The sequence below is a fragment of the Clinocottus analis genome, unplaced genomic scaffold, assembly GCF_023055335.1.
Source record: "Clinocottus analis isolate CAN_PGR_092001 unplaced genomic scaffold, fCliAna1.0.p SCAF_1, whole genome shotgun sequence".
Classification (NCBI taxonomy): domain Eukaryota; kingdom Metazoa; phylum Chordata; class Actinopteri; order Perciformes; family Cottidae; genus Clinocottus; species Clinocottus analis.
The window spans coordinates 10,350,873-10,373,269 of NW_027175820.1; the positions used below are offsets into that span (position 1 = coordinate 10,350,873).

General features: G+C 37.7%; 1 protein-coding gene across 2 annotated transcripts in view; it reads right to left on the reverse strand.

Moving 5' to 3' along the window:
* gpc6a (glypican 6a) overlaps nucleotides 1–22,397 on the reverse strand; it is a 122,830-nt gene that overhangs the window by 55,585 nt on the left and 44,848 nt on the right. For both annotated transcript variants that reach the window (XM_068579986.1, XM_068579978.1), the window contains exon 3: nucleotides 5,944–6,335. In XM_068579986.1, the coding sequence (XP_068436087.1) occupies nucleotides 5,944–6,335 (392 nt within the window). The remainder of the gene's footprint in view (nucleotides 1–5,943; nucleotides 6,336–22,397) is intronic.

A 22,397-nucleotide genomic window follows, 5' to 3' on the forward strand; every position in this document is an offset into this window, starting at 1 on the left:
GCCTGGCAGCAAGTGGGCTAAACGGATTTGAACACTCAGTACATAAAGTAGAAAAATAATAATAATGAACCCAAGAAAAATTATGGAAAGCACATGTAACTGATATGTGACATTGCTCACATTTCAGCAATCTGGCAGAGCATTGGCATGGAGTAAATGTTGTGTAAAGATTAAACATTGCCGTGGAGCTTAAGGTTAAATTATCTGACTGTTCATGGTTGGAAATGACTGTATAATGAGATCAACATGACAGTGTAAGCCATCAGGAAAAACAAATCCCTTAGTACAAAATATCTTACTTACTTACAATGTCACGTATAAATATGCCCCATGAATTGGGCTGGCTTCCTGTGCGTATGCACAGTGAGTGATAAGTGCTCTAAATGCCTGAACTTTAAACCTTTCAAAAGGTTCAAATCCCTGCAATCTTCTCTGAGCAGGTCTTAATATGGTTGGACTGTATTTTAAGTACCCCCAGGATGAAACTCTTAATGGTCATCATAAACTGTAATCCAGAGAGATTCTGCTCTTAATCCAGGATCGGGGTCCAGGAAACTGTTCAGTGCAAGTCGAGTGCAATCCCATTTTATGGAGCGATATCTCTACTGTTCTGACTTGACTGCATGCAGAGCTGTCGGATAGCAGTAATTATGTGTGGCTCATCATCATCAGAGCACCATCATGTGTTAAAGTAACGTGGAAATTGAACAGACAGATGGTTGAACGCAGCCATTTCATATAAAAGGCACATTTTGTCATTTTGAAACCTCTGGTTCTCATGACTGACTTGGTCATTGAGTAAAAGCCTTTTAATGGTGGCTATAGAGCCACTCATTATGGCATATGTACAATTTGCAACATGCCGTAGAAATGTATTTTATATCAGATATTTATATATTTTTTAAAGGTGCCGGCATTTTAACTCCCAACATCGGGAAGAAATATGGATTGATTTACTTTTTCAATACAATTATAAAATGGTTGTGGTGAAATCAAGTTTTTGATCGATGAAGACCCAAAATGTGACTTATTTATAATTAATTAGATAAAATATCAGCATTGATAAAATTAGCAGCAGTGAAAGGTCAAGAATGATCTTTCAATCTTGTCTTTTAAATCGACTGGGCCTACTGTGATACGAATTAATTCAAGATCCTTGAACAGCTACTGATGCAGCAATATAATAGAGCAATATTATTAATTATTAGGGCTGGCCAAAGTTGAAACAATTTAACTGATTATTCGCATGATTTTCCTGCGATTAATCGCAATTAATCACATTATGCGCCAAATTCAATAATGAAGTAAAAACTACTGTATTGTGTGTGTATCAGACCACAGCGTCAGACGTGTTGTCGCAATGTGCGATTAATGTTCAATCTGGACACGGCGCCTGCAGCGCGAGCCTGCAGGTAGACGAGCTGCCGGTGAGCGCTTTGTGAGGTGGAGCGACTTGCGGCAGCACACACTGCCTGTCGGTGAGGCTACGCAAGCGTGCGCACGCCTACATAAATTGCCTTCAAAGTAAAAGCAGTGTTATTGTGTTGCATTTATGGCGTGCATCTTATTTATTTTTCATGTTTGATTGACCTCACACGGGCCGGACTGGCAGAGCTGGAAGACTCCCAGGTCTCAACTGTCTGGGCGAGATTTAAAGTGCAGAACTTGTGTGCTGTGATAAGCCCCACCCAATGCAAAAACAAATAAAAATCAAATAATCAAATAATTAAAGCCGTTAAAGGATTGAGAAGTTAACGTGTTATTCAAGCGTTAACTTTACCAGTCCTATTATTTATATATCCTATTGAACTATGGCTACAACTATATTTTCCATTATCTATTCATTAACTGATTATTCTCTCAATTAATTGATTCATCTTTCGGTAGCATGTCAGATGCCTGACAGTTTCCTAGAATCCAAGTTAACGTCTTAAGTTGTGTTGTCTTTTATTGTATTGTTTTGCGGACTGTTTTTGCTTTGTAATTGCCAAACTGCTTTAACGATGAATGATTTATGAGAATACTTGATAATTGATCAATCAAGTTACTGTTGCAGCACATTGGACACACATTCTGCATAATGAGTACTTTTGAAAGATAATATCTAAGTGTCTTTCTTTCTACATTTACAAGTATAATTCTAATGGGTCGATTTTTACTTGAAATAGTCATTTTTATATTGTCGTATTAGTCCTTTTACTTAAGTATCTACCCCTTCCACCGCTGACTTTTGAAAATAAAGTACTTGCAGTTATAAAACCACACAAATGTTGCATTCCACATTAAAGTATATAAATCTCTGTTGCTTATGGATACAAAATCAAACACAAAGTGCCTTGTATATGTGGTGTGCTTATGTCTAAGAAGTGAGAAATTGGTTTGTACTCTGAGACCGTGTTGTAGGAGACGCAAGTGGCTTTTTGTCACTGAAAGAAGTACGCAGGGTGATTCTTAGGTCAAGGTGATTTGTCATGTCAAGCAACTTTTTCACTTCCAGTTCTTAAGTGTGGTTGTTCACCAACCTGACAGCCTTCAGCAATGCCACACTGTTTCCTGGCTCCACTTTATAATTGATGAGGAATATGGGATGTTGAATCCAGAGTGAGGGTGCCTTTTAGGCCTAGGACAGATGTATAGAGCTGCTCATTTTACCTCTTCATTTGAAATTGCTGAAATGCCACTGAGGAATGGTGGAAGATGAGCTCAGAGGCAAGCTAAAGGACAATAATAAACAATGAAACATCACTGACTCTTTAGAGCTGATAGATGGAAGCAGGGTACAGCAGGCGGGATATGTAACTTTATTATGTACATACTATCATGATGTAAATTTCCACGATTCCGACATAGTTAAGCAAGATCTATTGTTACAGGAGTGATGATATATCGGGCGACTGTGACTTAGTGGTCCTTCAATCAGAGGCTTAGTAGTTCGATCCTCTGCTCCACTTGCCCATGTCGACGTGTCCTTAGGCGAGACACTTAACCCCAAATTGCTCTCATAGCTGTGCCTGTGTATGAATGTTAGCTACTCCTGATGGAAAAGTGGCACCTTAGCCACTGCCCTCAGTGTATGAATGGGTGAATTATGGCAGGTTGGCACAAAGACGAGAAAAGCTCCATACAAATACAGTTCCATTTACCATATCAGGCTGATAGTTTAGTTTCAGACATAATAATAATACGAGTTAGTCATGGATCTGTATCTGGTCTCGTAAAGAGAAGAAAAAAAAGATTTTACGTTGTGTGTAACGAGAACAATTAGTGGCCACTGTTTTGTCATAAACTGACTACATTATATCAAACATTCGTTGATGTTTTAGTTTTAGATTTTTTAAACAAATACTGGCAGTCTGGAGTGTTTTCTGCAATTGGCATTTATATTTAAAAGCAAGTATTGGTCTAAACTATGTTACATATTTGGTTGTTCACCATGTTAGTGAAAGACTATAAGAGTTAAATTCAAGACTAAATCCAGTTAATAAGTGTATTCATTTCTATTGAGAGTTGGCGTTAAGTTAACAGTTGCTGCAGTATATTTCTCTACATTAATCAGATATTATTAATAGTGTTATAAAAGGACACAATTGACAGTGAACACTTCAGTTTTAAACGTAAGGTTGTAAACTTGAACAGTGGAGCTTCAATGATCAAATGATCAAAAGATAATACATTTTCGTTTTATTGATTGATTAATGTTTTCAATGAACAAGACATTTGAAGAAATTTCCTTGGAGTCTGAGGTATTGGATAGACTTTTGTTCACTATTTAATAATAGTTTATAGATTATCAATTGACTAACCAAAACATAATCTGCAGATTAATGAATACAATATTATTGATAATTCGTTGTTGGCCAAGTTTTTGACCGTACATTTGTTGTTGAAACAGTATTTTCTGTGATATAACAAGGGTTACTTTATTGTAACCCTACCAAACAGGCCGCAGACACTGCCATGTTGCGTGTAGACTGTGACATAATGGCAGGATCTCTTACCACCTGCCTGTAGATTTGGAAGATGCACTAACAAAGCTGGCCACACCATTCCCAAAGCACACAGACAGCTGTTCAGTGTGTTTGATGGCGGCCTTGCATTTGCATTATAAAACATGCCAACACACAAACTGGGCATAGAAACAATAACTATGTCTCCCTATCCCCGCATGCGGTGAAAGACAAAAAGCACCCATAAAACCCGGGACATGAAAGAACTCATTAGGTTCCTGGAACTAAAGGAGGAATCTCTCAGAAGGTACCCAAGCTACGATCAGATCAGAAGAGAGCAGCAAGAAATTGGGATGAACCAACAGAGCGGTTACTTTACAGGCTCAAAAGCTTTTTAAAGTGGCGACTGCATCCGTACAGATGAGCGGTCAGCACGCTTATGTTACAGTAGGCACGTCCTGATCAGACGGCTACGCAGATGCTAATCATTTTGGGGGAATGCATGCTTGTGATTGGAGGAGAGTTGTACCCATAGGTTCCAGGAAAGGGTGCACCTGTCTGAGTTGAACCTTTGTAATATTTATATGTGATCATATACTTAAGTTGCATTATTTATATAATGCATGCAGTTAGTTCAGGTCCAGGTTCCAACAAAGAGTGCTTTAAGGTCTTACTCAAACTCAGTCAGTCTCTTCTTTTTTTTGCCCTCTCACAATGCTCTTTTGATAATTTGTCTCCCCTGTTTGACTAAAAGGTACAACGAGCTTCAACCTGGATAAAAAGGAATAATTTCACTGATGAACTCTGGAGCTATTTTTTTGCTGCGCTCTAAAGTGGAGGAAATGCACCCGACGAGGGACAGACAAGGGGGTCATCCGTAAGTCCTGAGATTCTGGCTTATGTACTACCATGTACTACTATCTACGTGTATATATATATATATATATATATATATATATATATATATATATATATATATATATATATATATATATATATACACGTAGATAGTAGTACATGGTAGTACATAGTAGTTTTGTAATGGCTTCTAGTGTTATAATGCCTGCCACTCTTTGATCTGTTTCATAGAGCAGAGCAATGCACTACACCATCAAGAGCAAACAGCTTTGATTATATAATGTTTACAGTTTAGACATTGATGAAAAACTGTTGCATAACTTTCTACATTTAACAGGGAATTAGAAAACATATCCTCTAAGCCTTTAAAAACACATGTATAATCTCTAGTGTTTGATAATGCTTGGAAAACATATTTATTTATCAGAATCAAATCTCTCAAGCCAAACATTAGCAACAAAATAAAAGACAACTTTATTAATATCACCAAATTATCTGTCAGCGTGGAACATTTTACACATTTTCTTGATTCAATACTTCGAGAATGTAACAAAATAAGAATAGCAAAGAAAAACACAGCAAACAACGTCATATCAGAAATCTCAGGAGGGGCGGGCTTTAATCTTCTCTCTTTTGCAAAGCTTTGCTCTCTGCGGGGGATTCTTCTGACATGTGGATCATACTGCGTAGTGTGTAAGTACACTTTGTACTCCACTAGTCAAATGAAAATATGTACTGCCCCTCACACCCGGAGAGCAAGTGCATCTAAAAAAAAATCTTCATATGGAATCAAAATGGGTTTTTTTTCTGAGTCTTTAATACATAATTTCAGTTCCAGTCTAATCTGAAGGAGAATGATGTTAAGTCCAGTGAAGAGGTTTCCAAGGACTTAGCATATAACTAAACCATTAAACCATGTTCATCCTGTGTTTAAGTCAATTAGAATAATCGCAAATATGGACTAGAATATTGCCATGGCCTCATAAAAACAATCCAGTGTTTTAGAAGAGACTTATGCAATTGCAGAGAGTTGAAATCTTTCAGGATATGTGCCAACTTAATACTTCACCTTAAAGCATAATGCAACAGCACAGAAGTGGACAAGTGCCAATGAGGATGAGGAAAAAAATAAACTCACCTTGGCTACCCGGTTGGCGACCTCCCGACCCACCATTAGCCCCTGGACAAACGTCCGTGCAGCAATGAAGGCCCTGGTGACCTGAGCCTTCAGTTTCCGGGGCACATCTCCAAAGGGCTTTAGCTGATCCGTGTATTTACTGACACACTCCAAGTAGTCGTCTGTGAAGTGGTACTGGGAGTTGAGCAACTGGAACATGCGCTCCAGCAGTCTGGACCAGAAGTCATTAAGCATCTCCTCCAGGTTGACGTTGCCCCCGGTGTAGTAGCGCTTTAGCTCAGTGAACAGGTCCTGGAACACCTCTGAGTTCTGCATGTACAGCTTCCCGTACGTCCTTGTGAACATGCTGTTGAGAGATTTCTCAGAATTGTCCAGCAGCTCCAAGAAGAACTCTAGATTGATGGATGTTTGGCAGGAGGGAGAGAGATACAAAAAAAAAGACAAAGAGCTGGTTATTGCGCTTATATTTACAGTATCAAATGTCTTTTCCTGCTCTGCAAACCAGAAAAAAGGCTTTGAAGAGTGCTGTTTAATCTAGTCAGTTTAGTGTTGTTGCACTTTAATGTCTCATGTTATGGCTCTGCCTGCATACAGGGAGAATGTATAGCCGCCAACAATAGGTACTTGATTATATGAAAAAATTCAGTCCAAAGAATTAATAATTTAGTAGCAGAAATAATGGGCCACAAGTACTATGAATGATTAATGTAAAGGTTTTCATTGCATACTGTAACAAAATATTCATAAGTTTTAGAAAGACACTAGTATACATTATCAACCTGTGCACCCACCATTATTCCCAAATGCATTAGTTCCTCACTAAAGCAATTTATTTGTCAACCGAGGCAAATGACCTTTGAGCCTATAATTAAATATAGTATGAGAATGAGGCTTAATTTGCTTTAAATTATCCAAAGAGCATGTTTAACATAGGATGCAAAATAAGAGAAGCACATATGTTTTATTTGTATAATTTGTCTTAAAAAAAAAACTAAAACTTCATCTCAAAACTCAATCCTGTTTGATTACAGATTTGAGTTTTTTGTTCGGCTTTTCAAATTATTTAAAAAATGTGGCTGATATCAGATTAAAGTGTGAACTGGTCAGGTTTCTGAACGCACACACGTGCAAAACACAATAACAAAGATTATCACAAAAAAGGTGAAGGCTGCTGACATCAGAACTGTGGTTTCATTCATAAATTGATGTGCAATGGAAGTTCACAAATTAATGAGCAGACGATGATAGGGTCAAGGAGAAAAAGATATTTCTCAGAATACTTAATACTACAAGGATACAATACTCTGAATATTTGTGTTGCCACTATAAGATATTTGATTTACATTTGAAATTAGTGTAAGGGCAGACGTAAAACGCTCATTCGTAGCAATTACATTGTTTCTTGTCATCTGCCCCCATCTGCCCCACCAAAAAAAAAAAAAGTCACCAGTAAATAGATAGATGGAAAATTCTGTCATGACTTCAAACTGTACATTACACTCATTCATTACTATGTGAATTATTCAATGATATCAAACCACACGGGCCATTGTGGCTTTGTGTAAACTGTCTTGATGGGAAAATGTATAAATGACCTACTGATTATGTTAAGTGAGATATTACCACCACAGCTGGGTTCAAGGGTCACACACTGTCCTTTGCATGATAATCCACAGTTCTGCAAAGTATGCTAAACCATCAGTGCGAGTGCCTTAGAAACTCCCTGTGGCTCTGCATGCTAATATGAAAGCAAAGGTTTGATTGTGCCTCCATTTTCAAGACTGATGGGAGTTACAGTTCATGTTCAACTGCACTGGGATCCTTTTTACTTGTCCTTCTTGCAACTTGTTTAGCCAATCCTCTTTCTCTCTAGTGGCACCTTAAATAGGTAGTAGATCAGTCCCTAGTCACTCACTCTAGTTTCTTTGGAACTAAGTAATGTGTCATTACACCCACATTTGTTTAAATATTAAAAGCCTGCAGGGATTTTTAATTCAATTTTTCCGACCCAAATCAAGGACGCTTAAGCCCCTGTGTATTGGGCACGCCATTTTGTATCTGTGTTACCATTTTAGTGACTCTCAGGAGAATTCTTATCACGAAACAAAAGTAACACTTTATTAATCATATGATTTACTGTAGTAAGGTATAATAGACACATATGTTTAAATTTTAAAGAATATAATGAACCCTTGGCAAGAGTTACTACATTTGACTCTTTATGGTTTAATTGATAACGTGAATCATAACCGCTCTGGCAAGTTGTTACTACCTGACATTTCAGGGTTCTCAGAAGGAAATAGTGGCACAACACTTTTTATATTTTTTCTACAGTATTTTATATCTACTTAGTCCATGTAAAATGATCAAGTCCAATGCAATTATTTCCATGAAAGAAATGAACCAGTAAAACAAGGCTTGGCTCAGATAAATTGCACGAGGAAGACCATTCTGAGCTCAGACAATTACATTCTATATGTGCTAATTGAGTGAGGTTAGAGGTCTTTATGAACCAAACACACTATTTAGTGCAGTACTGTGAAGTAATTGTTAAAAGCCAGGTAATAATGAAATAATTTAACCTGCTGAAATAATGGCTTTGAGAATGTTTTATTTCCAGGCAGTGATGTAAACCAGCTCGGGTCACTCTGATCAGATAAATAGTGTCAGGGTTTTGTATCTACAAGACATCATGATGACAAATGTTCCCTTCTTTTGTAAGAACTTCTTTCTTTGCCCAACTAATGCAATAAGTGGCGACGTTCGTTGGTTCATTCTCGTGGGTGTGAGGAGCAGCACTTGAAGGACTATTAGTCGTGACATTTACTGTTTACAATGTCTGGATGTGTTTGAAAAACAGTCCTGCTTGAATTTAATTAATGTTGCAAAACCTTAAGACATGTTTTTAAGATAACCATTATAACAATTACTTATGATCAAGCAGTTCAGCAAAACTGAGTTATTTAATCTGAACCTGAATTCTTGAACTAATAGCAAGTGCATTGAATTAATCACCACTCTTCCTTTACGTAACTAATGGGTCTTTTTGTGATTTCAAGGCCTTTTACCTGGAAAACAGACTGTACTGAGAGTTCCTGTTAGCAGCTACAGCTTGCCAACTCATGAAGAGTGAACTTCGGTCTGCTGGCCAAAATACACATTTGGCCAGGGACTTATCATTGAGAGTTATTGACCTTGGATCGCATTCAGCTATCCGGCCTTAGGGTTTAAATACTTGGAAACACGTCAATATATTGGTGCATGCTGCTTACTGACACAATACATTCAGGAATCATCCAAATCTTCCAAGAAATTAAGAAAAAAAATAAGCCGGTACAAGCAATTTGGATGTTGCAAGAAAATAGAAAAAAAGGATGGGCTTCAATTTCAGACCCTATAAATCTGTATGAAACAAAAATAATGTTCACCAAAATATTGATCAAGTGTCCAACTGTAAAATTAAGAAGAATTAAAAACATGTTCAAAATTAGTTGGAGTGAGTGAGGGGTCATGGGACCCCCTCACTCACTAAGAGCTAACATTTTGAAACTTCATGATGTGAGAAGACAAAACTACAGCTTCTTACTGAGTCTATTTATAAAAATAATGACATATTTAACAGCCTGAACAACATGTATTAGTTGAATTTTGCTGGTTAAAAACAATTTGTATCATTTGTGTAGTGGTTAGTGAATGCCCTAACCAAGTTATCAGCTCAGAGTTGTACAAAAGTTTTAATTAAATTTAAAAAAAGCTCAGTGAATGCAATAAACTGTGAAGAACAATCCTCTTAACGTCTTCAGGCTTTGTGAAATTAATTCTCTTTCGTACGCAGTCTCTAAAAATCCAATAAAAACATGTATTTTGATGTCTTATTGTAACATTATTGTATTTAGGTTCTGTAAAGTTGTGAGATAAAGTTGTTGATTTATGGTCATTATTACTGTAATGCATATTTTTGCCACCTTTTAGATTTTTACTAAGGGAAAGCAAGTTTTATAAAGATCTTAATAATCAATACAAAAACATTGTAAAGTGAACAACCACACTAGTGGAAGTTGTAATTTAGGCTGGACCTTTTCACAATGCATAAAAAAATATAAAACGTGTTCGTACCCTTGAAGTAATTCTGAGAGTAAAAAATCTATTCTTCAGAGAACAGTTAAATCGTGCTCCTTTAATATCTGGCCTAATTACTTTTGATAATTATCACGATTAATAAAGGTGACCTTTCTGTTGCGCTGATATTAGCACTTATTCCAAAGAAAAACAACCGCACTCACCCATCAATTTTACTTCACACCACTTGAAAATGAATGAAACCGGCTCAAACAATGGGATTTCTTATTCTTAGTGTGGTTAATCAAGACCAAATTTCAATTAATGGTCCAATAGTCTTGAATGACCTGAGGGTAGTCATTGTGCAAAGCTTAGTCTGGGTATTATTTCATCTTATATCTTTTAGCCTGGTAATGTAATGCTTTTTGAAAGTAGTCAGAGAGACACAGGAATGTCTGTCTAATGGCCAGCGGTTGTAAAACATATCATAAAATGAATACAATTCTGATTAATACACATTTTTCCCCACCAAATCCAGAATATGGTTCATAAATACTTGGAATATTGACCCTGTGAACTCTTGTAAACAGATTAGAAAACACTACATCTTCTTAATTACACCGTTTCAAGCATATCTCTTCTATACATTACATTTAGAGGGTTCTTATCATCTATCCAATGTTATGTTTGATATTGGCCAAAACTTTTTAACCTCTATATTCAACACTGTGTTCCAGCAACAGCAGCTTTTATACCTCTCAAAGTTGTCAAAGTGGGAAAGATTTTTGTAACAGCCCAACTCAAGTGAACCACTTCAACCGCACGTTAACAGTGTAAACTGCTTCTCAACTCTGGAGCTTTTAGGGACTGTGGGAAAAATATCAATCTACTGCTGGTCCACACTGAAGTCTTTCAACAACCAATTGAATAACCAGTGAAATATTTCAGCATCTATTGGTTAGATAGCCGTAACATTTGGCCCATACGTTCATGGTCCCCACAGGCGGAATGAAAATGCGGTCGTCATATGAAGGGAAGACAATTTATTTTAAATTTGGGGATGATAGCACACATTTTCAGACAGTCACTCCCGTAAGGCATTCATTCCGATATTCAGAAATTAAAAGTGACAGTGAAATTATGTGTCACAACGGAAAAAAGAGCACGAGAAATTCAAACACTTTACTCATTTTGTAAAAGTGGCCAATCATGGCGTGAAGTGTGTGTGAATGTCGTAAATTGACAGAAATAGTGTGAAAAAGCCACCCAAGTCCGACATGAGAAAGGAATTGGGGGAGATGTTTTTCAAAGCTATTTGACAATTGGACAAATATACTGGCAGCTTTTGTCTTGTTCAATGAGATTATTGTAACATTGGTATGCAGACAAATGCACTACTCTTCCATCTCTCTTTATTCATAGAAAATTGGTCAGCAACATTGATACTAAGAATTCACTGGTGACCTTCAAGGCTGAACAGTAAATTGTGCTGTACTAGCACCTAACCTCATCTCTGACCTTGTCCGCCTCTGTAATCCCAATGCTCCCACAGACAAGGTAAGTGTGTCATATTCCAGGTGAAGACAGGTTTCACATTTCATTCACTGTTATATTTAATGTGTTATGGTACTTGAGCTGAACATGAACTTATTTAAGTTCAACCAGGAGATACTTGTTTCAGAGTTTAACACTAATGTATTAAAATTGCATATTTTTAAATAGTGCAAAGTCTTTTGGCGATTGGACTCCATCCTGACTTAGGATAAGCAAGTCCTGCAGTCCAGACACTGGTAGTGGTGTTGCAGAAGGGAGTTGCTGTAACATGATGATAAATGATGAGCAGGACTGAATGCTCTTTGGAGGTGCCTGGGGTGGAGGAGGGTCACGTCGGTTCGAGCTGAAATGACAACTGACAGCAAGCAGAGCGGGGAAACTATTTCAAAGTTTGATAGCAACACGGTGATTGGCTTACAGAAATAGTGCCGTCTCCGACTGGTTGGTTCAATAAACAAACACGCCCCCAATCAGCTGATGTAGTAATCGCTTGTGAGACTAGACTGGCTTTATGAATGAACCAGAGAGTAGTGATTGTCTTCCATACTGAATTTACGCTTGAGCTTCATTTAGTTTGATATTGAGTCATGGGAAGACATTCTCCCAAATACTGCGAGCAGTAGTCCAGAAATGATTAATACTGTCATGATTTGAGTTTTCTGTTTTTCCTGTTTTATTTTGTGTCCCATTTGTCTCTGCACTTCCAGCCATGGTGATTGTCTGGGATTGTCTGTCTACCTGGTTCCTGATTGTGGGTTCCCTGCACCTGTGCTGCCCTCATTGAGTCCACCTGTTGCTCGTTACCTCTCTCTTGTATTTAAACCCCATTTGTCGTCTGTCTCCTTGTTGGTTCTTCCTCCATCCCCTGACAAATACAATCAAGAAGTTTTGTATTAAGGCATTTGCCTTTCAGTCTAGCTTGTATGTGTTGTTGAGGAAGAGCAACAAAAATCACATCTATAGTTTAAATTTTGATGTTTGAGATTGCTGTCAACTTAATCTTGTGCTGTACAAGATCACGTTATGCCTCGGATGCACAGATTGTGATATGCTTTTCCATCCTGTCCTTATCTATATTGCCTTTGCTCTGCGAAAGTAATCAAACACTCCTGCTTATTTATATTTGTGATGAACCATTCCAAAAATATATTGTGGACAACGATGAACAAATAGAAACAATGTATAGTAAAAAAAAAAACCTGAAACCATTTTTTATACTGTTGACTATCAAATGAAAAAGTATTTCTATATTTCTAAAACCCAAAAAGTCAATTATAAGTATTTGATTTAAATGTTTGATTTCACAGTGACTCCAAGTATGACCTCCATATACAAATTACACAAAGCAGTATTTGTTTTATTACACAGCCTGTTAGCGTGTATCAATCATTGGATGCCTGGTATAGCCTCCAGAAGAATTCGGTTTGACAACTTATTTTGTTCTCGTAATTTATTTCCTCTGATCACAAGTAAAGTAACAAGTGCCACAATTGTGATAACAGCGAGTCGTCCAGTTAACACGCAGGTTGACCGTCCAAAAACCACCCCCAACAGCCCGGAGTTTGGCTCTTTAATACGCAGTTTAATGTCATCAACATATCACAAGCAAAGTAACATTTAATTGAAGAGAGAGAGAGAGTCCCGCGTCCTCCTCTTTTCTCAGAAGCTGCTTCCCAAATGTCAATGTACTGAAAAACAGGTGTGGGTGTCGAAGGGTGGAGGCGTGTGACTAACTTCCCTTGAGAACCGGACATTTCATAGACACAATAGCATAGCTGTGTTGTACTGACCATCCTAACCTGAACTTTAATAGATATCAAGAATATGAAGAATATCTACAGGATATAAGGATTTATATTGTCAAGCCATAACTTTCATCACAGACCCCCAGTATATGTTAGCAGTTTGTGCACTGTGTTGCAAAACAGCCCTTTGTAATTTCCATCTCATTGTTATTCACAATTTAAAGCCAGCACTTCTCTCCACAAAACAAACCATGCAGTCATTGCAAGTATCTGTTGTGATTTAGTTTTCTGCAATATTCATCAACCGCACAAGATACAGAATATATGTACCTGTGTGTGTGTGTGTGTGTGTGTGTGTGTGTGTGTGTGTGTGTGTGTGTGTGTGTGTGTGTGTGGCCAATTATGAAAACAATGTATTCTGTTTTGTCTGTTGTACTGAACCGACTGCGTAAGGGGACAAACAGTCTGAATACAGGTTTTGGTTTTGCCCATCCACTCTAAACCAAAAATCATTACAAATATATATAATGCTATATATGATTTTTTATTTACAATTGCGGTAAATTATTTTCATGCTTGCAATTTTAAATTTAAATTCTGTGTCTGGTGGCATTTGTTTAGTTTTTTTGATAGTGATACCATCCCATTTCACAAACTATACTAATTCATCCAAACTATGTTGCCAGTGTTGTGATAAGTCTGCCCTCACTACTGTGCTCCTCATTAGATTTGGTTCAGAATTATAGAAAAGATATGCATGAAAGAAAATGGCAAGTGAAAATGATTGTTGGAACACATTTGTGAGCTTTTTCTCCCTCCACTGGCTGTCTGACTTCTTCTCTCCCATTGGACACATTTTTATGCAGCAGCCAAGGAACTGTGTTTTCTTAATATTTATCCAAACGGTCTATTATGATTTTCATTGCATAATATCTGTTTGCGGTTACTGGAAAAGCTGACAGGACAGTCCATAGTTGCATTTCTGAAAAACTCCAATCACCAAATTCTCTCAGGTGACATTTTCACTAGTTTTTTGTTTTTTTGAGAGGGGCCGGAGGGGGCGGGGGATTAAAAAACAATTTCATAACGCAAGTACAACAAACAGCAGTGATGCTTAAGGAGGAAAAGCATAATTATGTAAATGTCCTTTCAATAGGCAGAATTGCTGCAAGACAGTTATACAACTAAATGATGTATAAATACTTTATACTTCACTACATAAACATTATGCTTAACTGCATATTTGGATTTTCTGAGAAACAAATGCTGTACTCTCTAAACTAAATAAAAAATGTCAGTTTTTCAGTTTACATTCCATTCTAGTTTGCTTTGTGTCTCCTCACTGTGTTTGTCGCACGACACACAGCATAAGACACACAGTACAATAAAGCAGAGTCTCACTTATGAAACACTTATCATTTTCTGCACATGAGAACGTCCTAACTAAATACTCTTGTCTGATTCATTAAACATTCAGAAACATCTGTTTTCAATCACATCCATGTTGATGTTGAAAAATCCCAATGGTTCATTAATGGGAAGCATGATACCAAGACCTTAATTACCATGAATTAACATATCTTAATGACACACGTCACATCCGTCACTGGAGAACACTCACATTTAAAATCAAGAGGACCACAGAGGCATTGGTGAAAGTGACAATGAGCTTTGGGGGCCTCGGATCTAACTACTGAGGCATTACTGCCTCACAAGAAGAACAACCCATGACAAGAGATCTCAGAGGAGCTGAACTTACATTATACCCTTTCAGAAAACCAAGCAAAAAAGTTACCTCGACGTTCCAATAAAATGTAATGCAGCAATGCAGAGGAACAATAAAGACCACAGTAGAAGAGACCACTGTGTTTCCCCAAATTGATACTGAGAATGTTTAAGTCTCTGGCTCAGTTCCAGGTGGGAACAATGACATCATACTGAAACTCTTCACCAGTAGATGGACTCAAGGGAACAAATCAGACTGTGGACTGAAAGGAAGGTAAGTGACTCTCCCCATGATCTCACTTCCCTTCGAGTCCAGATGTTTGGGATTTTCATACTTTTGGGAAGAACATTTAAAAAGTCCATGATTACAGAATAAATAAAAACAGAAAAGGGGCTCTTACAATATAGGGCTTTTTTTTCCCTAAACGTTGCACAAAGTTCAGAAAAAAAGGCATACATGAAATTTAGAACAAAAAAAGATACATTACGCAAACATGCTATCCATGCTCAGAGTTGGGTGTAAATTGGACCACAGCAATAGTCGATCCCAGGCCACTGACATTCTTCAGATATTTTTCTTCCGCTTAATTTTTTCTTCTCATCAGATATGCCGTTATCTTGCTTGTGTGACTGACTTTGTTTCTAACATAACATTCATGTTTCCAGCATCAACGGATTAACATTTTTCCTCTTTGCTATTTATGTTAAGTGAGCAGAATAGTGAGTGAGGATGAGATTTCTGAGGAAAAAGACACTCGGCTTTCTCAAAACATGTCTTTCTTGAGATGCAAAGGGAGTAATAAATTAACTGTTTGCATACAAATACATATACATAGAGTAGATACTGATTAAATGGTAGGTCAGCTCATGCCTGATTGTTCATCCATCAAAATCAAATTCACTTAAAACTCCAAGCAAACAGATGAGTGAATACATGAATACCAAAGGCCAAAATCCCCAGGCAATATCACTCCACTTTGATGACAATGCAATTTCAACCGATGACATTGTGTGTGCAATGATACTGTATGGAGCAACCAGGTGGTAAAATCCATTCTCAGCCCATACATGATGCATATCACAATGAAGCTGACAGCATCAATACAAAGGGCTTATAATTAAAGCCCTTTGTAGTAGGATATGGAGGAACGGCAGTCAAGTCTCACACAGTCCATCAATCACACAACGGCAGCTCGTTTAAAACATCTTTAAATTTAAAGTTGCACCAGCCCCCGTCTTTCAGAAAGAGCAATTGTTTTCTGACAGCTAAGAGAATCTCTGCTGAAATCTCTGAGAGAAAGGTTGAGTGTAGAAGACTTTTATGCAGAGAGCTGGCCATTCTCTGTTCTCAAAGAAATAACTCTGCCTGTACTTGATGCTCTGTGAGAGCAGCAGATAGAGGGTGGGGGTCCACATATTTGCCTTGGATAATGGGCTTTTAGACACATTGGCACACAGCCAGCTAGCCAAAACAGAGAAATTTCGCAATTCAGCATCTGTTGTATTAGGAGATGCTTGATGTGTCCAAACATACCATCTGGCTCTGTAAATAAAGGATGAGTGGATACTGATTCTAGTTTTCTCTGCAGATTTGTAAGTTAGCTGAACGATCATTTGTATCCGATAAAAGGTCATGTAGGAGTGTTATAACATACTCATTTTGCCAAACACTCTACACCTTAGTAACAAGATAGAACTATAGTAGGACACAAAGGGCCCAGCCCATTGTGGCTCAATGTGTGTACAATGGCTTTTGATAAACGGAGATTCAACGCATTATAAACGGTTACAGAGGTCAACATTAATGCTTGTCTCGGACAAGTGCACTCTGTGCTTGGGCAAGTGGAATGCATCATGCTGTTTTCTGACCTGGCAGGTAAATGTTGTCTTTATTAGACAACAAAAAAACCCTGCAATTGTTAGATTGACATTAATGCTTTCTATTCACTGAACCCTCGTGATGCTATATGATTTTATACAGCATATTTAGAGCTAACTTGAGCTAGTTACATTTAGCCGTAAGCATCCAAGTGACAGCACTATCCTGCTTGGCGAAAAACTGGAGCTAACAGCATTGTAACATTTGGAACAACTTACTTAATCAGACACATAGACCTATTAATTATTTTGTAATAAATTCTCATCATGCTGCTCAGAGTTATCACAGTGACCAACATTTGTGACTTGGCACAGTCCTGCTCATAATAACGCGCACAGCTAATGTACGAAGGCCCCATTCAGTAGCAGTCTGATGCATTCAAGTACCAAACATGAAATGGTTATATTCTGTGAAGATGTATTACAAATTTATAACAATATCTGCAAATGTAATCTTGTAAAGGTTATGTATTTATGCAAACAAATACTACATATCACAATAACAAAGTAAAAAGATAACATTTGGAATTGTTTAATCTTTCTTTGTCCAAATCTCTGTTAATTTATTCATCTTTTAATAGGCCTACATTTCCATTTTGGACAAGTAAGTTTGGCTTTTGGGCAAGTAAAACATCTCAGCTACTTTCCCAGAGACGATTGACTAATAAAGCTCAATGTCAAGCCGTGGGTTAACATCTCGTTATCATAACAGAAAATTTCAAGGATTACAATTAATTATTCCTTCTTAAAGAGGCTTTTTCAACATAAAATCAATAGATCACCAGGGCAGTATACATGAAGATTCACACCCTGGTATACAGTAATCACTGTAGAGCCAGGCCCATGTTGTCATTTCTCACATGAAGAACTGCTGTCATTAAAGCCTGATGCCGTATACCCTGAATTTATATTCCACAGAGCAACCGTTAAACCCCCATAGCAGAGGAAGAAATACTGCATGTTTCAGTGAAAGGACAAATCACTGAAATGCATTACTAAAAGCTTTTTCCTTTGTTTTATCTTCAGGTATTTATTTTATCTTTATGCAGAGAAACTACATGATCAAAATAACAGTTACTGTAATACTGTACACCTCGCTCCCTCAAGGCAGGCCAGGATTGGTATTTCCAGTGATAATATCAACACCAGTACAGGATTTGTCCTCCATTACATTCTGTTCCTTTCCCTGTCTCTTGCGGAGAACATGAGCGGTTAACGAAATTGCAGATCTAATTGAGTCAAATATACAAGATGTATAGAAATGCACAAAGAAATAAATCTTGATTTGACTTTGTCTCCATTTAATCGTCTAGCTTGGGGATTGATATTCTAAACCTTTATCTACTTTATTTTGCTTTACTTTTCAGAAAATCCTGCTTTCCGTAATATTCTTCCAAAAATAATATATGATCATGTGTGTTGCTGCATGTGTAACCGAATGTAGGTGGAAGCTATGTAGGTATAAACTCAGTACAATGCTGAGTCTATTTTACAGTGTAATAGTCATTATGCTATAAAAATAATAAGCTTGTTCTTCTTCCAACTCTTCAAAGTTAACTTTCAAAAATCAATTAGCAGAATTCTAAAAAGCATTTTTATTGCAATTCCTGACATTGTGAATCTGGAACTGGTTCCGATTCAGAGTCGGTCCTCTGTACCTAAACTTATGGTCGGATGTTGGCTCCAGCATAAGAAGCAGCAGGCGACACGATAAAAGAACATCTAAATCATTTAAAGAGAACACTGATTTGCGATTGCCCCCGGTGTGGATAAGACAGGGCTATGATAGTTTAAGACTTGCTGAATGAAGGCGTGAAGCAGGAGGGAGCTGCCTTTTAAATATAGGAGGGTGGTAAATTATATGAGAGGACTGGAGCCAAAAGGCACGACTCTCGCATAGTAATGAAATAAAAAGAGGAGGAGGAAGAAAGACGTGCCCTTTGTGACTGATCCTTCAGTGAGCTACTTTTCCTCTTCTACTTTTCCCTACTTTCACATACAGTAGTTCTCCAGTTCTACCAAATATTTTGAACATATTTTTAAAGATTAACTCCCGGCAGATGTGTACAACAAGTTTTAATGCAGTCAAAGGCATTTACAATGGCCTGCATTTGTATGAATGCAGCATGCAAACTGTGTTATCCAATCCAGGTGCCAGAATATCACAATTTTCAGACAGAATTGATGATTTTTAACAAGCATGCGCAGTAAAGACGACTCGCAGTGCTATGAATGTGATTGTTTTGGAAGGCTGTGACCAGGCTAGCCTTGGCAGTCTGCTAGTTTGAATCTTTCGCCACCGGTTGTCAACCAGTATACACAGCCTTTAAAGAGAGAGGCAATCTCTCCCCACATTCATCACTCCAGCCACCCATCAGCTGCCTGTGACAGGGTGGAAGCAGAAGAGTGCATGCTACATGAGCTACATTACCTTTCATTGTGAACCACAATGAACCACAGGAGATGTGCAGTCTGTGGACCTGTGCTGCATGGTGGTCAGCTCGTACCGTTATTAGTTTCCGTCTTCTTTTACATTCAGGACGACAAATAATAGAAGCTCTATTGCATGGTTTTAAAAGAGGCTTTTTATTTAAGTGCTATACTCATACCTTTCATGACACATATTGAAATATAATTAAGTTATCTTTTGAAGAATTTAGATTTAGAAACCTTGAGCTGAATGGACGTTTTATGGGAGTGAGCCAATAAGGGAATGATAATGGCATGTTCTTAATCTAATATGTGACGGTCTCTATCGGTGCCTTCCAAAATTACCTACAATTTGGTAAAGTTTACTTTACAAAACTACTTGCTGAAGATTAGAGAAATGAAAAACACGACTGTGCGACCAACCATCCCCCCTGACTGATCCTCACTGCTCGTCAGTGTCAATCTGCTTGTCAATCTGTCATTTCAAGCATTTGAAAACAGTCCAAAGATGTTATTTTTCTGGTCAGCACATCCTCTTAGTAGGGGATCCAATATCTCTCAAACTTAACGTGTTAATGGCCAACGTGGTGACAGGGATTTCTGTATACTCTGTAAAATCAGTAACTTCAAACTGGGACATTGTCTGCCCTTGGCGGCAAATTTGAGGTGCCATATTATTTGCGCCTTGCAAATCCCAGACAAGGACATCTGTTTTCTCTTGGGAAGACCCAGTTCTAACTCTACTCTCCATTGCATAACTCACAACACATGTATGGAAGAGCTCTGCTTTTTTTTTTCAGAGAAAAAGAGGGACTTATCTGATAGACCAGGATTGATGCTAGACCTTAAAACACCCACTGATATTCTTCCTGATCCCGACCTGCTCCCAGGTGAGATGTAAGCCTCTGTCCTCAAGAATAACATACATAATCACCTCTCCTTGTCTGCCTGTGGGCCATTCACTGTAATCTCCCCATGTGAAGTTGATTCATTATTATTTTGTTATACCTAAGACGAGGCATCCGTGTAAAAGTAGTCTGAAGACAAAGTTATATTTCCCTTAATTAAATCTACATACAATAATACCTTTGACTTGTTCGTATACATTACAGTAATGAATATTTGTCATAAGATGTTGTATTGTACACACACACACACGCACATGCACACACACACACATTTAATTTGGTGATATTAAAACTGTCTTGCACATTGCGGCTCATGCTCCCATCTGTGGTGTGTTTGAGTCTTAACTTTTGGGCTTAAAGGCTCACTCTACTCGGCAAATATTTTGAAGATATGAAAATATAATTTGACACAGGCATTCTCTCGAGACTTTGCTAAATGACTAATGTGCAATTAACAATAACATTCAGGACATTTAGAAATTAAAAGATGAAAAAGCAGTAAAATGTCAAAGAGTATATTTGTTTTTGTTAACGCATCATGAAATAACAGATGTTTTCTAATGATGTACTGTGCAGTACAGCAGGTAATCAGTTTGAGTATTGAACAATGGGACATACAAACACTAATAAAGCATGTTGTTGTGCAACCCAATATATTTTAAAGCACTGTATTATGATCGTGTCCTGTGAAACGTATGCCCACTGTCCACATGCACTAAGCCAAACCCTTACTTTGTGTGTTAATATATCTTAGTAAGTTCTCTCAAATAAATCCAAGCTGCACAGGGAATTACCTTTATCACCAGATATGGCGCAATACTGACTCTAAATTGGGCCTTTGGGGATACTTTTCCTTTAAAACCACCTACAGTATACAGAGATTGAACTTTGAGGAGTTATTGTCATTATCTCAAAGCACTAAAATAATTGTCCTTGAGGAAATTAATTACCTTTGTGCACTGTTGCACTCCATGTGGAAAGTGATTTAGAGTTAATGAAAGCTGAAGCACTGTCATCTCTTCCACTGTCCCCTATTTTTCAGATAATAAAGTCAGTTGAAGTGGCGGGTCACTGAAAGTGGCCCAGAGCCCAAATTATTTGTTGTGTTCCTTTTCTTGACAAAATGAACAAGAGCAAAGGAAGTTATTTCTGCTTCAGCGATCCTGTGAAATTGGAGTATTAAATGATCTCAGTCATACAGACATTTACCTTACTCCTGCAAAACAAGCTGTAGTTTCCATTAAGAGGAAAATTAGTAATGTGAGGAGATTAATCAGTGAAGGCTAATTGCATCACACTTCAAAGATTAACATACAATTATGAAGGATGTGACAATTCACGTTATCAGAGCAAACTGTCAAAGCAATTAAAAACATTGCTTTTGTTGAACTCTGATTCAATGTTACTGCAGCATATAAACTACTGTGAGGAAAGTTAGAGCCGGTTTGAAGCTGCAATTAGTATGAGATGTTAATTGGCTGATAAGCTTCAGTCTCTCCAAACTGCATCAACCTCCATTAACACAATAAAAAACACACCCTCACATAATCACACACGTCCATCATTGAAACCATCTGAATATTTCAGATTCGAAAAGAGGTGAAAAGAATAGGTTGCCATTTTTAACAGCACTTTAAGTTGTCAACCCAAATTAGACTGCGTTACGATATTTCACACAACTTGGGAGAAAACCGGCTGATGGACACGGTCCTCTTTTCCCTGCTAACGTACTGAGCGACTGCATTGCACCCACATCCATTTCAGTTTGATCCTCTTATTTGTTGTGAATAGGGCCCATCAGCCTGAGGCTTAAGAATGGAGGGGTGAATCCTCCTCTTGCAGTGCCTGTTGTGTTTAGTAACTGAGGGGGAATGAAGGTGAGGTGTAGCCAAGGTGGCCGCAGGCTAGGGACGACTGCCAGGCATAAACTAATTAGCACGGACTCTGTCGAATGGAATGACATTAGAGAGGTTGAAGTTACTAACAGCTCGTAGGACATGAGCTTTAACAACCAGTTGTGTTTGAAAGAAAATGTGGCAACTTTATATATATATATATATATATATATATATATATATATATATATATATATATATATATTTACTATATAGAGGATAGTTTCCATTGTTGATGGATGAGATATGTAACACCTAAC